This window comes from Myxine glutinosa, chromosome 1 (assembly GCF_964187855.1).
Source record: "Myxine glutinosa chromosome 1, kmMyxGlut1.1, whole genome shotgun sequence".
Taxonomy (NCBI): Eukaryota; Metazoa; Chordata; class Myxini; order Myxiniformes; family Myxinidae; genus Myxine; species Myxine glutinosa.
This window is the reverse complement of record NC_136261.1, coordinates 221,546,466-221,568,558: the sequence shown is the minus strand read 5'-3', so window position 1 is coordinate 221,568,558 and position 22,093 is coordinate 221,546,466. Positions and strand designations below refer to the sequence as shown.

Below are 22,093 nucleotides of genomic sequence, written 5' to 3'. Positions count from 1 at the left end.
TAAGGCCCTCCAAAAACTGTCATTGCCCCTGAGAGTGAATTCTGGAGGGGGGGGGAGGGCGCATGTGGCGGTTACCCCATTGGGAAATAATCCACAGGCACGGGACCAGTGGGGCTATTGATGGTATGGTCGTGGCGTGCGCTCGGTTTTTGGAGCCACGCCCCCTTAAGAGTGATTTTGTGTTATAAAAAATGCATGAGTTCCGGTCGCGAGTTAGTTCTGTTGGAATAAAGGAGCTTTGAACAAGCCAAGAAGTATCTCGCCCTCTCGTCATCCGCAACTCCTGCAAGCGGAGGTTTTGTGTCCGGCCTTCACAGTTCACGCCACGTCATTACGGCGTAAACGGTAATCACCCGCTCACTCCGAGAGCGGCAGGAAAGGTCATTCCTCTTTGGAGTACATCGATTACAGTCGATATATGGTCGGGTCTGAAGAATATTAGGTGTGTGTTCATTTACCAAGTTTCTTGTGGAGAGATCGCCAAATAGTTTAAGCATTGGAGCAAGCACTCCATTCAAAACCGTTAAGGAACGGTTGGCATGTCAAGCGCTAGCTAGCTGCTTTGTAAATGAGCACACTTGAACCCTTGTGGGGTATATAGATTACAGTAGATCTACGCTCAGTTCTCAAAGTAAAACTTACCTCACGGATGTCGGGATTCCTCCAAATTTCTTTGTTTAATGTTATAAACCGCATTAGCAACGGTTTGAAAAGCTAATCATATGTGTTTGTGGTTTATAATATTTTACAAGCCCGGCGACGCCACTGTTAGACTTTTGGTCTTGTTTAAGGTTATTTGCTCTGATTAATGATAAGTTCTGTGGCGGTGTAAACGGTGGTGTTGCGACGGTATGTACAGTATTGTTGAAATTTGATTCCGCATTGCTCACGCTTCAGCTCCTTTATGAGTTTATATTTCGTATTTTGTGTGGGTTGATGAAATGTACAAGTGTATGACGCAATTGACGAAAAAGGCTTTCGATATTCGATGACAATTTCTTCACCACGTGATCCGGCACCGGCAGGAAAGCATGGCCGCGTTTCGGTGTGGAGTTCGATCTCTATGTCCCTTTCTTTCATCTCACCGCCCAGTGTTGTCCCAGTTGCTTCGAACGATGTCTATTGACGTGCAGCCGGAGCCTTGGCCTCCGGTCCCTGCGTGGGGCAGAAAACGATGGTTGCAAGCCTGGGTACGCAAGGAACGTGACCTCAACCGAGGAAAGGTGCCGATTGAGGTACCAAGGTTAGCAGCGTTCAGCCTTATGTTCATATTATTTAGTATTCCAAGTAAAAAACTGGGAAGACTCCCAAGCTGCACACGTGTTCCCTAAACTTTAAACGAGTTGTATCACAGAGGCCGATTTGTTTGCTGCTCACGTTACAAGCTCAAATACGATTTGGCCCCAACCATTGTGTGCTGTTCGTTGGGGATCTGCACGACCAAAAAAACGCGTGCTGGGAGGCGGTGGGTGGGTGGTTAGGGGGCGTGTTTAATGTTAGGGTTGGGGGGAGTGTGCTGGGTGGAGGTGGTTTGGGGGGCGTGTGCTGGGTGGAGGTGGTTTGGGGGGCGTGTGCTGGGTGGAGGTGGTTTGGGGGGCGTGTGCTGGGAGGAGGTGGTTTGGGGGGCGTGTGCTGGGAGGAGGTGGTTTGGGGGGCGTGTGCTGGGAGGAGGTGGTTTGGGGGGCGTGTGCTGGGAGGAGGGAGGGGAGCGTGTGCTGCGAGGAGGGGGGGGGGAGCGTGTGCTGGGAGGAGGGGGGGGGAGAGCGTGTGCTGGGAGGAGGGGGGGGGGGGAGCGTGTGCTGGGAGGAGGGGGGGGGGGAGCGTGTGCTGGGAGGAGGGGGGGGGGGAGCGTGTGCTGGGAGGAGGGGGGGGGAGAGCGTGTGCTGGGAGGAGGGGGGGGGGGGAGCGTGTGCTGGGAGGAGGGGGGGGGGAGCGTGTGCTGGGAGGAGGGGGGGGAGCGTGTGCTGGGAGGAGGGGGGGGAGCGTGTGCTGGGAGGAGGGGGGCTTGTGCTGGGAGGAGGGGGGGGGGGCTTGTGCTGGGAGGAGGGGGGGCTTGTGCTGGAAGGAGGAGGGGGCTTGTGCTGGGAGGAGGGGGGCTTGTGCTAGGAGGAGGGGGGGCTTGTGCTGGGAGGAGGAGGGGGGGCTTGTGCTGGGAGGAGGAGGGGGGGCTTGTGCTGGGAGGAGGAGGGGGGGCTTGTGCTGGGAGGAGGAGGGGGGGCTTGTGCTGGGAGGAGGAGGGGGCTTGTGCTGGGAGGAGGAGGGGGGGGGCTTGTGCTGGGAGGAGGAGGGGGGGGCTTGTGCTGGGAGGAGGAGGGGGGCTCGTGCTGGGAGGAGGGGGGGCTTGTGCTGGGAGGAGGGGGGTTGTGCTGGGAGGAGGGGGGGTTGTGCTGGGAGGAGGGGAGGGCTGTGCTGGGAGGAGGGGAGGGCTGTGCTGGGAGGAGGGGAGGGCTTGTGCTGGGAGGAGGGGGGCTTGTGCTGGGAGGAGGGGGGCTTGTGCTGGGAGGAGGGGGGCTTGTGCTGGGAGGAGGGGGGCTTGTGCTGGGAGGAGGGGGGCTTGTGCTGGGAGGAGGGGGGCTTGTGCTGGGAGGAGGGGGGCTTGTGCTGGGAGGAGGGGGGCTTGTGCTGGGAGGAGGGGGCTTGTGCTGGGAGGAGGGGGGCTTGTGCTGGGAGGATGGGGGGCTTGTGCTGGGAGGATGGGGGGGCTTGTGCTGGGAGGAGGGGGGTTGTGCTGGGAGGAGGGGAGGGCTTGTGCTGGGAGGAGGGGGGGGCTTGTGCTGGAGGAGGGGAGGGCTTGTGCTGGGAGGAGGGGGGCTTGTGCTGGGAGGAGGGGGGGCTTGTGCTGGGAGGAGGGGGGCTTGTGCTGGGAGGAGGGGGCTTGTGCTGGAGGAGGGGGCTTGTGCTGGAGGAGGGGGCTTGTGCTGGGAGGAGGGGGGCTTGTGCTGGGAGGCGGTGGGTGGGGGGGGCTTGTGCTGGGAGGCGGTGGGTGGGGGGCTTGTGCTGGGAGGCAGTGGGTGGGGGGGGGGCTTGTGCTGGGAGGCAGTGGGTGGGGGGGGCTTGTGCTGGGAGGCAGTGGGTGGGGGGGGCTTGTGCTGGGAGGCGGGGGCTTGTCCTGGGAGGCGGTGGGTGGGGGGGGGCTTGTCCGGGGGGGCTTGTGCTGGGAGGCGGTGGGTTGGGGGGGCGTGTGCTGGGAGGCGGTGGGTTGGGGGGGGCGTGTGCTGGGAGGCGGTGGGTGGGGTGGGGGGGGGGCGTGTGCTGGGAGGCGGTGGGTGGGGGGGGGCGTGTGCTGGGAGGAGGTAGTTTGTGGAGCGTGTGCTGGGAGGAGGTGGTTTGGGGGGGGGGGGCGGTGTGTGCTGGGAGGAGGAGGAGGAGGAGGTTGGTTGGTGTGGGGGAGGGGGATGTTAGGAGGGGGGGGGGGATGTTAGGAGGAGGTGGGTGGTGGGGCATGTGCTGGGAGGAGGTGGTTTGGGGGGGGGCATGTGCTGGGAGGAGGAGGAGGTTGGTTGGGGTGGGGGGGTGTGTGCTGGGAGGAGGTGGGTGGGGGGAGGCAAATGCAGGGAGGAGGTGGGGGGGCGTGTGCTGGGAGGAGGTGTGTGGGGGGGGGGGGGTGGTGTGTGCAGGGAGGAGGTGGGGGGGGGCGTGTGCTGGGAGGAGGTGGGTGGGATGTGCGCTGTGATGTAGTTGGCAAGACAAAGGGCAAACCAAAATTGAGGTGGAAGTAGATTGAAATGGGACATAAAGAGTTGGAGGTGCAGAGGATGCATGGGATAGAGGAAATGATTGATTTGATGTTGGTCTGACACATTGAAAATGTCGTTTAATCTAGGCAGGTGTATCTATCTCTATCTATCTCTCACTCACTGATACATATACATATACACACACTGTCTGTGCAGTATTGGCTAATAAACACTCTTTATTGACCATCGGAAGCTCCACTTCTGGGTCTTACCATCATGACCTCTCCGAAGCAGACCGTATCGCAAAGCCAGCAACCAAATGAGCTGCAGACTGGGCATCCTCTGTTGTACTAAGACCTTCCTTGATTAACTGAACATCTCACAGCATACAAGGCCAATGTCCATAGTTTAATGAAGTATTCTCTCCTCTTTAAGCAGGTTTCCCACTTTATATTTGCTTCTCTTGGATGCTGTAGAAACCAAAGCTGGCAAAATCATTGACATTTCTCACAAAGAAGTGAAAATCTCAGATCACCGCCTCACACCGCATCCACAACCATCATCTTTTCTACCCCCATTAACCTTCCCCAAGCCCACCTCTTTCTGGGTTTCCAGGTTTTCCTTTTACCTCTGTGATTGAGATTTGGTGACTGTATTCATCTTTTTCACCCCATGTCCTCCCCTTGCTGTCATTATTTCCAAAATACCGTATACCTCCATCTCCATGTCTCACTCGAGTTTATCCCTCTACACTGCCATTGGTATTTTGTCCCTCTCCACAGCTGTTGGTATTTTGTCCCGCTCCACAGCTGTTGGTATTTTGTCCCTCTCCACAGCTGTTGGTATTTTGTCTCTCTCCACAGCTGTTGGTATTTTGTCCCTCTCCACAGCTGTTGGTATTTTGTCCCTCTCCACAGCTGTTGGTATTTTGTCCCTCTCCACAGCTGTTGGTATTTTGTCCCTCTCCACAGCTGTTGGTATTTTGTCACTCTCCACAGCTGTTGGTATTTTGTCCCACAGCTGTTGGTATTTTGTCACTCTCCGGTGCTGTTGGTATTTTGTCACTCTCTGCTGCTGTTGGTATTGTTGCGGATTTGAGAATCCTGTGTAATTGTTGTAAATATCACCCTCTGTAAAATGTAATGATTCCTTGTAAATACCTCCGTAGTGTAAAGGTCAAAGGTCGTCCTCTTAGTTAGTCCATATACATGCACGTAGGCCACCACATACCCTTCTAAATAGTTATTTCCTTATTATGTGTATTAGTTTAAGGCTGTGTTTCCCATTAGTTGACTCTGCATTGCACCGAATTGAAATAAGATAGATCCCCTTTCAATTCCCTCAAAGCCTCTATTGCCAACTGCATTGCCGCCATTACGCACGTGGTAAAGCCTCGGAGAAGAAGGGGGAGGAGCTACATTACGGGCGTGGCCCGCACCTCGTCATCAGGAGGTGGAGCCAGGAAGCCCTTGCGCCCAACCAGGACTCGGTGGGCACAGCTTGGTAGGGCGGGGCTATATAACCGGCGGCGCGACGCCCACCAAGAGAGACGATTGAGGAAGGAGATGACCGAGGAAGCCCCCACCAGCTCCAAGTGACCTCGGACTCGTTTCTCGAGTTCACCCCACCGCAGCGGAATCCACCGCAGCGGAATCCACCGCAGCTTTTGACCACGGCAGCTTTGAGCGTTGACGGCAGTTGCGGCCGCGAAGTAACGCCGCCGTGCAGAGACGATTGAGGAGGGTCGGCGGCTGCTCACCTCGAGCCGCGCGATCATACCAACCACCCGCATCCTTCCCGCCTTGTGATCCCACCTCCTCGTCCGTCCAGCCATCCACCTCCTGCCATTCATTCCTATCATTCCCCGTGTAAGTCTGATTGTCGTCCGTCCTTTATGTTGTCCTGGGGTTTAAGTAAGCTTGTATAGATAGGTAAGTTAGTATTTGCACTGTGTCTTACTCCTTCTGTCTTTATTTTCGTATCTTTCCATCTCCCTTGGTTTCTTTGATTGTGTACATAATAGTTAGTAATAAATCCTGTTCTTCCTACCTTGCCTTCTTTCCTTTACATCCGTTTCGTTTGTGATTTCCCCATTGAATACCTGTGGCACGATTTGGCCAACGTTCAGAATCGGGTTAGTTTCTGTTAACGGTTCGAGCCGCAGCTGCTAATCCGCTCGGCAATTAACATCTTGTCCGCGGTCTTGAACGAGGTTGCTCACCTGCCTCACTGGAGGGAGCTGGGCAGCTTCAGGAGCGGAGACGGCTAGTGAAAATAGAAGGGGGACTAAAACCCCCCCCCCCCCCTAAGGGGAGTGCCGTACTCCATTTCCGCAACAGTATTTTGTCACTCTCCGCTGCTGTTGGTATTTTGTCACTCTCCACAGCTGTTGGTATTTTGCCCCTCTCCACTGCTGTTGGTATATTGTCCCTCTACACTTCTGTGTTGGTATTTTGTCCCTCTCCACTGCCGTTGCTATTTTGTGCTTCTGCACTGCCGTTGGTATTTTGTCCCTTTGCACTGCCATTGGTATTTTGTCCCTCTCCACTGCCGTTGGTATTTTGTCCCTCTCTGCAGCTGTTGGTATTTTGTCCCTCTCCGCTGCTGTTGGTATTTTGTCCCTCTCCGCTGCTGTTGGTATTTTGTCCCTCTCCGCTGCTGTTGGTATTTTGTCCCTCTCCGCTGCTGTTGGTATTTTGTCCCTCTCCGCTGCTGTTGGTATTTTGTCCCGCTCCGCTGCTGTTGGTATTTTGTACCTCTCCGCTGCTGTTGGTATTTTGTACCTCTCCGCTGCTGTTGGTATTTTGTACCTCTCCGCTGCTGTTGGTATTTTGTACCTCTCCGCTGCTGTTGGTATTTTGTCCCTTTACACTGCATTACACCCCCTCGCCCCACTCCTCTGGTCTTTTTTATTGTTCTATTTAACTCGATCATCTGTGATGGATGGAGGTTGTTTTCACCCATCTGTTTGTGTGCAGGACTTCTCAAAAGGTTGGGGACGGATTCTGATGAAATTTGATGGAAAGGTTGGGAGTGTGACAAGGACGAATTGATTCGATTTTGGTCAAGATCCGAATCCAGATAGTTTTTAAATTACTTAAGTGATCCCTCACCCTTGAGAGATGGGGCCAAAACGATATCTGGCATGATCTATAAGTTGTGGATGAGTTATGACAAAACTTGGTGGATGAGTTATAACAAAACTTGGTGGATGAGTTGGTTCGGTGACAAGAACAAGCCGATTAGATTTTGGTTCAAGTCTGAATCCAGATCCGGCCTATCGGTGGGATACAAACGTAAATTGTTCAGCCTGGTGGAGTTGTGCACTCTCCTGAGTGTCTTTCTAGTTTTTTTTTCTGTTACCTCATGCTCTGTTCTGTTCTTGCTCTTCCGTGAGCCTTGACTGCAAAAAAAAAAAATGCAGCACTTGCTGTCTGGCCTTTCATTGCAGTCTGGTTGGTGGATTGCTTTCATCCACCTCTATTCGGGTCTTGCTCCCTCTGCACTTTCACTCCCCTGCCTCTCCAGGATACATGTATTATTGCAGCGATCTCCTTCACCCTGCAAAGCCCTGGCGTCGTGGTCACCTCCACTCCTTTCTTCTTTTCTCTTGCTTGTTAGTTGAGACTATTGTAATGCCCCTGTCTCTGTCTGTCTGTGTGTGTCTGTGTCCACATATTTTCGCTTTAAAAATAGTTTTCTCTGCAACTGCTTGTCCAATCAATGCGAAACTCTATACATAGGAGGAAATCCCCAATGGAGAATAATTTATTGCTAACTGTGACATCATAGGTTACACGGTATGGCAGCCATATTGGGTTAACAGGAAAAAAAAATTGGACATCATTTTCTCCAAAACCACTTAACGACAAAAAATGAAACTTGGGACGGCGTCAACTCCCCATATATAGGATGATAATGATGATGACATCGGTGAAGTGGTATTTCAGCCATAATTGGTTGAGTTGAAATCTTTATCTGAAAAATCTGAAACTTCATATATCTGATCTATGACCTAATGTGAGTGAATAATTACATTTTTGATGTTCATAACCCATGCCAAGAAACTATGTGACATAAAAGGGTGGGCCATAATGTCATGGATGATATGGGTATATGGGCCATAAAAGCAGTGGGCCTAATAGTAGTATGTTCAGTTGATGATGGTATTTTTTGTGCAAAATGAACGTGTGAGGCGAGACCATGCGCTCTTCGAGTGCCGTTCTAGTTTTCTCTTGCTTTTTTGCCACCTTCCCGAGTCTGTTCAATCCCACTTTTCCTTTTAACGCCTCAAGTAAGCAGAACACGCACAATCTCATGCCAGCTTACCTCCACCAACCACATTCACCTGCCCCTATTCACAAAAAGTAATCAACTTATTGACCACTTTATTTTGTTGATCGTCAATGAGGAAAATGTTTTTTAAAATCAGTTTTCTAACTCCCTCGTTCACCTCCATGTTGTCCCGCCATAGGAGCCAGAAACCAAACTGGGACTATGATGCTGAGCTGCTGGCCTTTACAGCTCGACTGGGTGAAAAAGATGCACGACAACTACTTCGACTTGCATTCAGCAAGCAGTGTTACTCTGGAAATGAGGGTGGTGAGCTGTGTTTAGAAGGCACACAGCTTTTAGAAGAGGGCGAGCGGCTGGCTGTTGCTTTTTTGAATCGTGTGATTGTTGAGTCGATGCCTGCCTTGCCAGAATCTGCCCTGGAGGCACTGACCGAAGCATTGCTGGGAGAGGAGGTTGGTATTGGGCAGGGGATAGTGATGGGCATCAATCCTGATTCATCGATAACTCCTCTTTTTATTTAAAATGGTAATTACTAATACTGTCCAATTTTACAGGATCTAAAGCTTGCAGTAGAGCTGACACACACACACACACACACACACACACACACACACACACACACACACACACACACACACACACACACACACACACACACACACACACACATACACACATTATACATACACACACACACACACACACACACACACACACACACACACTTCTCAGGATAATCTGGGTATCAGAGACGTCACAACAATGGCACCGTACTCAGTGGGGCATTTTTTTAAGGAGGAATTTTCTTCTCCCCATGGATGCCAGCTTTTGAGGATTGTCCGTGGTCTTATCCTTTTAATGTTGCTGATGGTCAAGCAGGGTTCTCAACTAAATCTTCAAATCAAAAAATACACACGTAGTTATTAACAAATTCCAACGGTTTGACTCTGTCTGCTACAAGATACACATCTGCACCTGCTGCATCATATAATACTAATGGCTGCTAATTGTGCCATTCAGCCATGGGAGAATTTGAGCACGTTTGCACGCTGTACACACCCGAACCAATAAAACGCGCAGTCGGCTGCCAACCAAAAATTGGCCACAACAATAAAATGTTTGGGATATAGTACTTTTTTGGGGGGTACACGATTTTTTTGTTGCTGTAATTAATTTATTTGATGAGTGATGGTGGATGAGTGCAACTCTGTAAATGTAACTCACCCTGTCTTTAAAACTACTACTAGGCACCGACAACCATCCTTGACCATGTTGTGGAATGTCGGCCTCGGTCCTCATTTCTTTCACCTTTATTCGCTTTTAAATTCATTTTCTCCGCAACCTCTTCAGCAATTGACAACTTTTAAACATAGGGGTGCCTACCCATGGATATATTTTAAAACAAACATTTTTTTTTTGATATATTTTTATTTTTTTGATAAAAATATTTTTGGGATATTTTTTTGCCTACCCATTGGATGGAAATGCAGCCAGTGTTCCAAAAAAGGTGTTTTATGTAGGCATGGGTTGCAGAGTTTTTCACGTACCAGGAATAAACTAATAAACAAACTAGAACGGCACTCGGTAGAGAGCATACCTCTGCCAGGCTGACCAGTTTGTTTTTTATCCCACTGATGGATCGGATCTGGATTCGGACCTGAACCAAAATCCAATCAGCTTATTCTTGTCACTTAACCAACTCGTCCCCCAAGTTTACTCTGAATCCGTCCACAACTTTTTTTAAATATCGTGTTATATATCGCTTTTCGCCCGATCTCTCAATGGTGAAGAATCACTTCAAAAATTAAATAATTATTGTATCCGAATCCATATTCGGATCTTCACCAAAATCGAATCGATTCGGTCTTATGAAACACCCAACCTGTCCACCAGGTTTCGTCCAGATCTGTCCACAACTTTTTGAGATATCGTACTATACACAAAGAATTAAGTTAAGCACCCCTACACAACGAATTAAGGTAAGCACCCCCTAATATATATTCTTTGTGTATATGTATACATTGGCATATATTCTAAGGTATGTGAGATCAAATAATGATTGGTATGACATTAGCAATTATCCATTGATGAAATGCAGATGAGTGCACTCATCTGTGACGTAGGGTTGAGTCAGTGATCCGATCACGTGGGTCCTACACACGTTATTGACGCAAAGATCGCTAGAGGTCTTCTCAGAACAATGACTGTACGTTAGAAAACATAAACGTCATCCACACTGTCCGTGATGGACCTATAGCTCCATACTTAAATTGAGGTGAAAATATGCCTAAAATTCCCAAAAAATTTCACCTTAAATTATTCAGAATAAAATATTGAAAACGGCATGATTGTTATGTTTTTATGTGACCATAATATCACTTCTCCAGAAAATATAGCAATATCATGGGTATATTACACTGTTTTGACGACAACAAACTTGTAATGTGCGAGGTTGTAAGAAAACGGGGGGGGGGGTGCTTAACTTAATTCTTTGTGTATATATGTCGGTTTTAGCCCCATCTCCCAATGGTGAAGAATCACTTAAAAATGCTCTGATCCGGATTCGAAGCTTCACCAAAATTGAATCTATTCTTCCTTGTCACATACGCGACCTCTCCAACAAGTTTTATCTGAATGTGTCCATAACTTTTTGAGATATCTTGTTCACAAACAGACAGGGATGAAAACAAAACCTCCATCCACCTTCGGTGTCGGAGGTAATAAAAGGGATAGAAATCGCAAAATCTGCTGTTCTAGGGTTTATCATTGAATATTTTTAGAGGATCTCATCTGCAGTTGCATCTTTTGCAAGAAACAGGCATTTCGGTTCGTATCATGACCACATACTGCAAAGTATTTATCTTTCGTGAGGATATAACTTTCGTGCTTTTAACTGTTGAGTAATCTCCATGAAAATTGAGGGCAGGGAACTGTGATCACATTTGATGGGCATAGTTACATACCACAAAATAACTTTAAAAAGAAAAACTGCGAAAGTTAATTCCCATGAACAATACGTACTTTACAGTCTACTTCAGTAATGAGAATTTAAATTAAAGTATGATGTTAATGCTGTGCAAATATTTCACAAGCAATTTTTGACAGTCGATTGTTCTTGAGGCTGGCAGTGGAGTAATTACTGCTTTTACTATTAAGCAGCAAATATGAAATGGTTTTTAATCTTAAATATAAAATATTCTTATTTAATGCATAATAAGGCTTCCTTTCTCACAATCAACTCGGAGCAGGATTCCTGCTTATTGCTGCTTGGATTGCATGTCAGGCTTTGGCGAAGGTTGCCCGTGACCTGGGCATGGCAGAGCTGATTGTGGATGCAGAGTTCCCGGTTTCCAAATCGACTCTTCGGAGCGCAGTTTTCGCTGTGCTGGGGGCCATTGCGAGGAGTGGTGGAAGCGAGAGGGCAGAACTGTTTGTCCGGGTGAGTTTCATCTGCAGGTGGCTGTTCAGTTCTATACAGGTGCATTTCGTTGGTTGCTTCATGTTTCGGAGTTTGCTCCTTACGATGCCAGGTAACCCAATATTTTAAATATTGGCTCTTTTTGCTTTGGAATGTGCACAGGACTTTGTGTTGCCACCGCTGTCATGGATGGACCTGTTTGAGGTTTGGTCAGTGGAAGACCCCATGGCTGTGCTGGCACAGGAGATGGAAAAGTGTGGGGAGGCACCACCAGAGACCAGGCTGACTCGCCAGACTGGCATCCATACACTCCTACCCATTTACTTTGTTGGAATATACAGGTTAAAGCAAACGTCATATTTTGAAGCTGCAAACCTATTTATGATTATTACTTTGTTACTAATACAGCTTTACCACCCTCATACACTAAACCTCTCTGCACCAACCAAGCAAATACATATATCATTTGGGTTTGGGATCATTAACTGTAATAAAGTAGTACACCCACTCTACAAGAGTGGCAGGAAGGGTGATATTATCCTCTCAGGGGTATATAGATTACAGTAGATCTAGGTTGGGTCTGTGGGGGGGGGGGGGGGCGTGATAAACGTATGATGCCTCACGTCGGGTTTCCTCCCTTTCAGTTTAGTGTTAAACAGCAGTTGTGACTGTTAAAAAGGTAATCGTATGCGTTTGTGGTTTCTATTTTTACTTCCGGTAGGGGTGCCTCCATGAAACACCACGACAAGCTATTTATACCCATTAACATGGAGTTTGTCGAAGGAGGAATGAACCCTTGGGGAGGACGTTATAATTAGCATCAATATTGTTTTTGTAATGACATTAATATTATAAATCCCTGGTGTTGGGCTAGCGGCTAGGGTGCCGGCTTAGGATCCTAGGATCCTGGGTTCGAATCCCGGTCGATCGCTGAATTAACGCCAGGGGGGTTGACTCAGCCTGTCATCCTTCCGAGGTCGGCTAATTGAGTACCAGTTCACTGGTAATTCCCTGTTTGTCGTTAAAGGCGGCAAAAAGGGTTGGCGTCAGGAAGGGCATCCGGCCGTAAAACATTGCTTCAAAAAGGGGACCAAAAAACAATAACAACCACGGTTCCCGAAAAAGGCCAACCCCCGCTTGCGGGGAAAAATGGCCTCTAAAGGTGGTTAATGACAAATATTATGCTATTATCATTATTGTTGGTATTACTTTTGTTTTCGAAGCGTCCTTAGAAAAACATCATGATAAGCTATCTACACACCCAACACGGATTTCACCCAAGGCGGAAAACCCCCTTTGGGAGGGGGGACAAATTATGTCGCTGCAATCTCCATTGTGTGATCCTTAGTCCTCCTATCAAGTTTGGTTGAGATTGAATAAGCAACGACCGAATGTGTTGCGGTCAGACAGACAGATGGACACCAAATTGCATATTTTAGTATGATAATGTACATTGTACTGTGCCTTACTTTTCTAGTGCTGGGAACCTGCTGGCTGAAGCTCCAGGAGACGGCTTGTTTGCAGCCGAAGAAGAGGCAGCAAGGACTGCTCTCCGCCATCTATATGGCTTCACAGACAACCGGCGTCCTCTCTCGTTTCGCCCAACCACTCCGTATTCACTTCCTACGCAGCTCATCGAGGAAACAACTTCCCAGCGGAGCACTGCTTAGCATGTTAGATCAATAGAATGTCGGCCAAACCTTGTTTGTCTCTCACATCGAAGCTTGATAAACAGGATCAGCCGCAGCCTGCAGTTAATCCTGCGTTTATTTAGCAACAGGGATATTGATCTGATATTTCATTATTTTTAAATAAAGAAGAAAAGTCAAGCTCAGTGACGAGCTTTAAAAGAATAGTGATCCTGCAAGCAAAATGAAAAAAATCTATCACGTATGTAAAATAATTTTTGAACTAACGGTGTATATTGTTTTGTGAAAGACACAGACTAATAAAGAATGAAACGCACTGCAATGTACAAGCATTTCATTGGGCACAAATGTACAGAGTATTACATACAACTTGGACTGACCCATGACCTTTTTTGGTAATGGGTACCGTTTTTCCGCACCATTGTTTTATGGTGCAAGCGATCTTTCAAAAGGCCACCGTTGTGGAAAATGAGCCGCCCGCTCCCCCCTCTAACGCAATATTCCATTAAACAGGCATCCAAATCATTGTTTCACCAGATCTTAATACATTCTAGTGTAGTGTATAGAAAATGTGAACGACATCCTTTTTGCACACACAATCAAATGTAAACATGGAGGAAAACTCGTAGCAATAAAATTGCCAACTCCAAAATTCCTTGGAAATATAAAACATAACTACACATGTGACATGGGTGTAATGGAGCGAGAAAAGTATAAAATTGATGAATGGTGAGGGACAATGGAGAAAACGAAGAAACTGCATCATCTCCACCATTCTAATGGAATGGGTGCAATCTGTTGTTTTCAGTTCTGTTGACCCCCAAGCCCCCACTGTTGAAATTGAGCTAATTAAAAGCCACATTCCTTTCCGAGTCCAACAATGTACGTTTTGTGCAGAAATTCTGCATTTTAGCTAAGTGATGCACTTTATACGTCGAAGGAATTGTCCCATCGGCGGAGCGATGTAATGTGGGATCATACATAAGTCCAAGAGGGTAAGTGTGCCAGTCACCCTTTAACTCCACACAAACAGCCAGAATATAAATTGCACTGAGGCACCTCTTGTTGATACAAGATCCCACTACTTTATAACTCACAAACCATATTGCGATGCAGTCTTCCCTCCCACCCCCATCCTACAGGTGCAAAATTTCAAATTCTTCATCGGAGTCATAGAACCGTTCAAACGGCTTCTCGATTGCTGTGAAATCTGCAACAACAAAAAAAGGAAATTAGGAAGAAAAACAGTTCATCACATTTCACTCGATTCAAAAGTCCATTTCGTCTCTGCTAAACGTGGATGATCTCATTATGAAGTGTGACAATCACCTTGTGCAATGCAAGTTTCCCAATTTGCAACACCTGTTTTTAATGATGCTGAAAGGAACACCAACTTAGGTGAATCCAAAACTGAAGATGTAAAGCATTACTGCAAAAGCCTGACAAGAACAGGCCGGAAAATGGAATTAGCTCGGCATTTGTACAAAGGACGGTTCAATATCGACGTGGCCTTTTTATTGTAGAAGCTGCAAAAATAATACAGGCTAAATTTTTGTTCAGTAACTTTCACATAAGCAAGTTATACAGGAAGTGACATCAATGCTGGTCAAAGCATTTTGGGTACAACAAATATGGCAGCCTACATTGCCAATTGTTCATCATTTAGATCCTGGTGAAAAACAATTAAACCAGTTGCAAATCACAGGAAACTGCACAATTTGATGATCAATCATGAACCATGCTCTATGCAGAGCGTCAGGTCTCATCAAGAAGTTTCATGTCGAGGTTCACAACCCTGGACGGGTCACCACTCTGACAAAGGAAATCAGGGTAGGAATTTGGAATTTGGCCAGGATGCCGTCGACAACTCGCCGACTTCACAAAGGACAACGCGGGATAATTTAATGATGCATGTATTTAAGGTACCGTAGTTGTTGAAATTATACAAGATCAAGAATCGTTGTGAATTTGACAAGTCTCAGATGCAACCAACTACATTCACCAAAGCAAATGTATTGTTATGTCGGTGGGGTAGAGATACTTTAGACCAGGTAGATTTGTGTAGGTAGCATGCTCCGACTGTCGTGAAGAAGAGGAACCACCACCATGTAATAAGTCGAGAACATGTTTAGCCAGGATGTCGAATGAAGTTGTATATTTGTCCCCATCACAAGGGGACGGGGCAAGTTATTCAGCTCAGGGATTAGCTTAAGTAATTCCCTGTTCGTCGTTCCCTATGTGATTTATCCTTTATCTCTTTTGGCACCGCACCATAAACACAAGCGCAGGAAGTCCCCATTAAGTTGCACTAATAACAATAAAACCAACCGGAAACCAGTTCTGAGCACAGCCGATGCCGATAAGACACCACCATCTATATCACCACGAAGGTCGAGCAGGCCGAAGACATGCCCAGAAGGACAGTGAATGGGTGGGAGTTGACCAACAGGAAGGCAGGGGTAAGAAGCAACTCGCTGATTGGTAGAGCGAAGGGCGATTATGACTGCATCACGAGAGCGGACTGCGTGTGGATTGGTGGAGAGCTGGACAATGTAGTGGTAGCCTGCAGTCACCGGTAGAGAGGCACAGATGACGTCACGAGATGATCAATAAAAGAAGACTCGGACCGACATTTTCTCTCTTCTTCTTGCCCCTCACGCTTTCCTCTTGCCCTCACGCCTTCCTCTTGCCCCTCACCTCTCTCGCTTCTTGATTCTACTCTTGGCTCTTTGCTCTGATGGTGGTCCTTTGTTCACGGGGAAGGCTTCATCGCGGCCAGGAGTTTGACATGCAAGGACGACGAAGACAGGCGCGGCTGGAAGAGCGAATCACATGCCTGCTCCTTCGCTTCGCGCACCGGGCCGGGAGTGAGCGGATCGTGCAGCGAGGCCTGGCTTTGCGCGCGTGCACCAAACAACGAGCGGTTTCCCGCCATCACCAGAGCCACGTCGAGACTGCGCCCCCGGGCCTGGAAGAATTCAGGTGAGACGCATGGCCAAGTTAAGCTAAGTGCCACGATAAAATACACTGTTATTTTACTTTCATTATCTTTCCCTTTGTGTTCAAATCTGGTGTGTGGGACGTCCCGTTTAGAAATTTAGTTTACCGGCGCGTTTTCTTGGTATCGGCATCTGTTTTAATAAACCTGTTTCTTTTGTATATTTAAACCCGTTTTGTTTGAGTTTATTTTTCGCAGGTTCGGGAACTGCCAGCGGACCACATGTAAGACCCTTCTCCCTCCCCTTCCCTTTCTTCCTCCGCGTATATATAAAGTCCACATTTGAACTGAACGCCTCGGAGTAACGCTCGATTGCCTTCAACGACTCTCCCGGTGTTAACTGAGAGCAGTCACACAACAGTATTGTAGAAGAATTGGGTGTTAATGTTGAAAGTGAAAACTCATTCACTCCTTCATTTTAAATTTCATGAGGTTTGTCATTAGTGGAAGATTCGTATCGATCATCAGTAAGGGTCATGGCAGTTTCATCATCATCGCATTTGATATGAACTCCTTCCTTTTACCCAACAACCTCATCTCAAATCACCAATTATGTTTCAGACCAGGATATGCTGCTCACACTCACACACGATGGATGGAGGCCCTCAATGTCAGACATGAGATCAGCGGTGTCTCTCTGGACATATCTTGTGCTTTCGATACAGTCTGGCATCCTGCTTTGCCATCCAAACTCTCTGCTCATGGTATCCAAGGCCAATTTCACACATGTCTTACTGACTTCCTCGACTCTCACAGCCATCAGATGGCTCTCAACGGAATCCTTTCATCTGCTCTCCTTGTCCAGGCTGGAGTGCCCCAACGCAGTGTTCTAGGCATAGTCCTATTACTTAGGAAGTCAGTAATTCCTATTCCTTAGGAAGCCTAGCCAACCTTCCAAATTTCCAGTTTTTCCTTCCCGAGTGTTTGCTTCTATATCCTTGTGCACCCCATGCGTCCTCCCGTACCCATTATTCGTCCAAGTCTCCCGTCCAAAAAAAGGACTTTATGCTTTGGGCAAATCTACTTTCTTAACAATCCTCTTGAGGAGTTACAGCCATTCAAACTCCTGGGTCTCACCCTTTGCTGTGATCTTTCTTGGATAAACCACATTTCAAGGTTGGCCTCCAAAGCCAGCCACCAAATGGGCATCCTCCTTCGTACGACATCCTTCCTTGGCGCACCTGAACTCCACCGACAAGGCCTCATCTGCAGCTTGATGGAGTACACCTCTCTCCTCTGAACTGGCTCTCCTGCCTCACATTTTGCTCAGTTTGATGCTGTGGATGTGGATGTTGTGGATCAAGGCCTTCAAGATTACTGGCATCTCCCACAATGAAGCCGAGTCGATGCGCATATCACTTTGCCATCGCAGACAGATCGGTGGTTTCTCTATCTTCTACCACCTCCTTTCTGGTGTTGTACTCTCTGCTCTTTCCATGCTTTATCTCCCCATTTCCTCTCCTCCCCCCCAAGGTCTCTGCAGGGCACACACGGTTCACCATCAACCCCCTTCTGGTGAAACTTCAACATCCAGAATCACTGCTCACCTCCACTCATTTGTTTCTCTTTTTTTTTCCTGCCTGTGGAATCAACTTCCACATTCTCTTCAATCTCACTCTTCCCTCCAGGTCTTCAAGACAGGTGTTCAAAATATGGTCTTTTTTACCCTCGTTGGCTCCACCCACCCAAATCCCTCCTTCTTCCAAATTTCCATTTTTCCCTCCTAAGAGTTTCCTTCTGTATTGATGTTGTCCACCCCATGCATCCTCTCCTGCTCCCCAATTCCTCCCCACACCTACTCTTTGTCCAAGTCTCCCTCTATCTTGTCTTAAATGCTGCTGTTGGTGTTTCCCACTTCTCGCTACTGTTCCTTTTGTCCTGTTGCGTCCCGTTCCGTTTAGTGTACTAGTATTAGCTCTTCCACAAGCCTCGACTATATACGGTATATACAAAAGAACAACAAAACAACAACAGCACATGGCCATTGCATTAGAGCAGGAATGCGACCAACAGGAGGGTGATGAAACATATAAACCACCACAGAGAGATTGAAACAACTTATTCGTGTGGCATGAAGAAATGGTTGCTTACTCAACCTCAGAAGAAGTGCGCTAAATACCTTGATGCTCAAGAGGCTGGAATCAAGAACAGCATCCATTGGTGTGATCAGATGAGGAAATGATGTGCAAAGAGGGCATTAAACGTCTCTTCTTTTACACAGCAACCGATGTAAACACGAGCTACAGGCTGAATTTTTTTTTTTTGATTAAGCCCATAAAAGTTACATTTTGAAATGAAAAAAAAGTGTTTCAAATTTTTTATTTTTTTTTCAACAAGCTGTATTTCAATTCTTGGTTTCAACACAACTCCAGGTTTCAAGTCAAATCGATATCACATTGCCATCTGATCAATGGCATACTAATCTATCTATAAGGCAATAAGCCTATGGTTAGTTGTAATGATGCAAACAGCTTCATTACCCTGCGCTCGTGAAGCGAAAAGCGGGGTTAAGCATTCAGGTATGTACATACGTGTGCCGTACGTGTCTGCATTTTAAAAACTAATTTTCTTGGCAACCGTTGGTCCGATTGAAATGAAATTTTTGAGATATATCTGATGCTGCAGATCTATTCAATGGCATTTTATTTTTAATGTCTTATTGGTTTATCATTGATTTATTGGATAAAAGGTTTTTTTTTTTTCTTGTTTTTTTTTGTATACATAATCGAGGCTCGTGAAAGAGCTAACATTTATCACACAAACAAATCAAACAGACAAACAACCAAAGTATATAAAAAGGGGAGCGGTAGACAAGATGGGGAGAGAAGGGGAAGCACATAAACACAACATTTGTGAGCGACATCGGGAATGTGTGGGAGGGAGAGGGCTTGGGGGGAGGCGGTGTGGGAAGGGGGGGGGGCGGGGTGGGAGAAGTATAAACACAAGGACACCAAGGACTTCCAGGAAGTAAGTTGGTATTTCAAAAAAGAGGATTTGGGGTGAAATTAGCGGGGGTAGAGAAGATCAAGGTTTAGGATGGGGGAAGATAAGAAATGGTGGTGAACAGCTGTTTTAAAGATCTGGAGGGTGGAGTGGGATTGAAGGGAGTGGGGGAGTTTGTTCCAGAGGCGGGAGAAAAGAGGAATGAAAGAGTGAAGGTGAGCAGAGAGTCTTGATTTTGAAGACTTTACAATGACATGATCATGGCTCTAGCATAGTGAAATATTCTGGTTATTCCATATTATTTTAGCTGTGGATTTAAAATGTCCAGACAAGGAACTATCGAAAACACGATATATTTCCTCGTCCAGACACTATCCAGACTAGGAATTACATTGCCGTTCCTTCATCGTGTCAGGGTTGCAATATTGCAACTCTTCAAACTCGCTGCATTATGGGACACCGTCAACACATGAAATGAAGTACAGCGATTCAAAAAAGCAGGCCACCACCTTGGTTGGGCAAAAAATGCTAGTCCTGCTAGCAACACTCACATCCTATAATTGAATAATGGAAATAGAATGATATTGAACACTCGGAAGAGAGAATACCTCTACCAAGCTGAACCGTTTACGTTTTGTATCCCAATGATGGGCCGGACCTGAATCCGGTCTTTATCAGCTTATTCTTGACACCTATACCCAACTCATCCACCAAGTTATGACATAATCCGTCCACAACTTGGAGATATCGTGATAAATGTCGTGTTTGGCCCCATCTCTCAATGGTGAAGAATCACTTAAAAAAAATTCTCATATCCGCCAAAATCGAATCAATTGATCCTTGTCAAGCACCCAACCTGTCCACCAACTTTCAGCCGAATCCATCCATAACCTTTTGAGATACCTTGCTCACAGCAGACAAACAGAGAGGGGTGAAAACACAACCTCCATCCACTTTCGGTGACGAAAGTAACACACCTCCTCCAGTAAAGCCAGGTAGACGGTAAACAATTTTCACTGTTTGTTTTTTCTTTAGTCGAAAGAGTATTGCGCCACTAACTGCCATATTCTTGCTCTCAAACCTCAGGCAAATCAGTCAGTGGGTCTACCATCTATTCTCCAACATTGCTCCAGCTCTCCCAGTCCTATGGCTCTCCCAACAATTAGAGGATGCATGCGTTCTTCAAGTAACCCTCTTCTGGTTGAAACTTCCAAAATCCAGGCTATGTGCACACTTCAACTCTTATTCAGTGTACTAGTATTAGTATTTTTAGTCCTCACTTCTCCCATCTATGGAATCATTTTCCAGATGCTGTTTTGCCTACACTCCTCCCCTCCAGGGGCACCACCATCTCTTATCATCCCAAACCTTGACCAATGGATCCGTATCAACCACATCAACCTTTACTAACTCAATCGTCTTGCTTGATAGTTTCAGTTTCTTCCCCCACCTCCCTCTTCTCTTTACTTGTTCGTTCATTTACTTGACGTTTGTCCCACTGTCAGTGATACCTTGCTCTTCCATGAGCCTCACTCCTATAACGAAAAACTAGAGCTTCCAGGGAAGCAGAACTCAACTGAACTGACTGGACAACTTTAAAGTAGGTCAGTTGTCTGTACTAGATTTGACTTAAATGAAAAGCCAACAACCAAGCGTCTCACACACCAGGTTTGATCAAAATCCATAAATATTTGTGGACGTTAAAGCCTTAACGTCGTTTCGGAGCTGAAAACAATATGGCGGCCTATGGCGGCCATTTTGTGACGGATCGGGTTGGAATGCAATAGCAACCTACCTTGTGTGGTAAGGGTTAAACATTCTAAGTTTGATCAAAATCTGTTAATATTTGTGGACGCTAGAGTGTTAACGTCGTTTTCATGACCAAAAACAAAATGGTCGCCTAAGTCCGCCATCTTTCAACGGATCGGGCTGAAATGTAATACCAACCTGGTCCTTGGGGGTAAGGATGCTGCATGTCAAGTTTGAACAGAATCGGTTGATATTTGTGGACGCTGGAGTGTTAACGGATGACAGACGACAGACGACGACGACAGACGACGGACGCAGGAGGGTTCAGTATGTGATGAACTCAACTTGACGGTAGTCCAGTTGAGTTAAAAACCACAAAAGACCAAGAAAGATTAATCAGAGATTGCAGACCCCCGCCAGGATGTGTATGTGTGGTGTATGTTGCGTGGTTTTTATTAGCTGCTGTGTTTCTGTGGTTTATTGTCGATGTAGATTTATGTTCAATCCAATATGGCTGCCAAAACACGTGACCAATGACGTCATAAACGTAATTATCCCATACAATTTTTGTGTAGATCACGCTCAAGAGATTTCAAACTGATCGGATTAAGCGTTCTACTTGTCTAATTAGGACGTCATAATGAAGGCACTGATGACATCATCATGAATATATGTTGTTCCCCATGGAGAGTACTTGACAATGAGATGTTTCAATTTTTTCAATGGAGCGGTTTCGGAGATATAGAGGTGTAATTTTTTTCGGTTTTTCCAAGATGGTTCCCATACCACATGACATATAACGTCATAGTTATCATTTAAAATTTTTTTACAGGAGGCGCTCCTATGGTGAAAATGTCTTGGCAATCGGACCAACAGTTGCAAAGAAAAGCATACTCATTCTGTGCGAACAAACAAACAAACAAACGGACCCAAATGCCCTCTCCTCTGGCGAGGGTAAAAAAAGAAACCTGTGCAAACCATTTGTTTCAATCAGACAAATGATGGTAAGATAAAATAATAATTAATTACTGCTTCTTGATCCTGGGAGATTTTTTTTTTTTTTCCAACACAAGGCAATATCATAAGCAATCAAAGACGTTAATGGAGCTCAGTGTACCTTTACACAACTACAAGAATATAAGTAGACAATGGTCAAATCAACACAGTAAATGGAACATGAACGTTCCCAGCATCATGAGCCAGGGGTGCAGATGGGAATGCAAAACAGACCAAACCAATTACAATGTGTTATAAAATTTGGAAAGTGTGAAAGTTAACACTTTATATGCAATAATGTGCTCACCATTCAATGAGATATAAACAAAACAAAGCCCTAAAGTTAATGGGCTGTGAAAAATATCAT

At 46.6% G+C, this 22,093-nt stretch overlaps 2 protein-coding genes across 5 annotated transcripts in view; one reads left to right on the top strand and one right to left on the bottom strand.

Annotated features, from left to right (window-relative positions):
• Positions 1–993: 993 nt before the first annotated feature.
• MRPL44 (mitochondrial ribosomal protein L44) lies at positions 994–13,356 on the top strand. Its single transcript, XM_068127784.2, has 5 exons — positions 994–1,243; positions 8,152–8,425; positions 11,257–11,412; positions 11,554–11,732; positions 12,869–13,356. The coding sequence occupies exons 1-5, from the start codon at positions 1,032–1,034 to the stop codon at positions 13,059–13,061; spliced, it is 1,014 nt and encodes a 337-aa protein (XP_067983885.2). The 5' UTR covers positions 994–1,031; the 3' UTR covers positions 13,062–13,356.
• A 1-nt stretch (position 13,357) lies between these two features.
• The window catches only part of ATG4B (autophagy related 4B cysteine peptidase), a 146,666-nt gene continuing 137,930 nt past the window's right edge, over positions 13,358–22,093 (bottom strand). For all 4 annotated transcript variants that reach the window (XR_013624436.1, XR_013624438.1, XM_068127757.2 and 1 more), the window contains one exon: positions 13,358–14,250. Coding sequence is in view for 2 of the 4 variants with exons in the window: in XM_068127757.2 (XP_067983858.2) it covers positions 14,177–14,250 (74 nt within the window). In the remaining 2 variants the exon portion in view is untranslated. The remainder of the gene's footprint in view (positions 14,251–22,093) is intronic.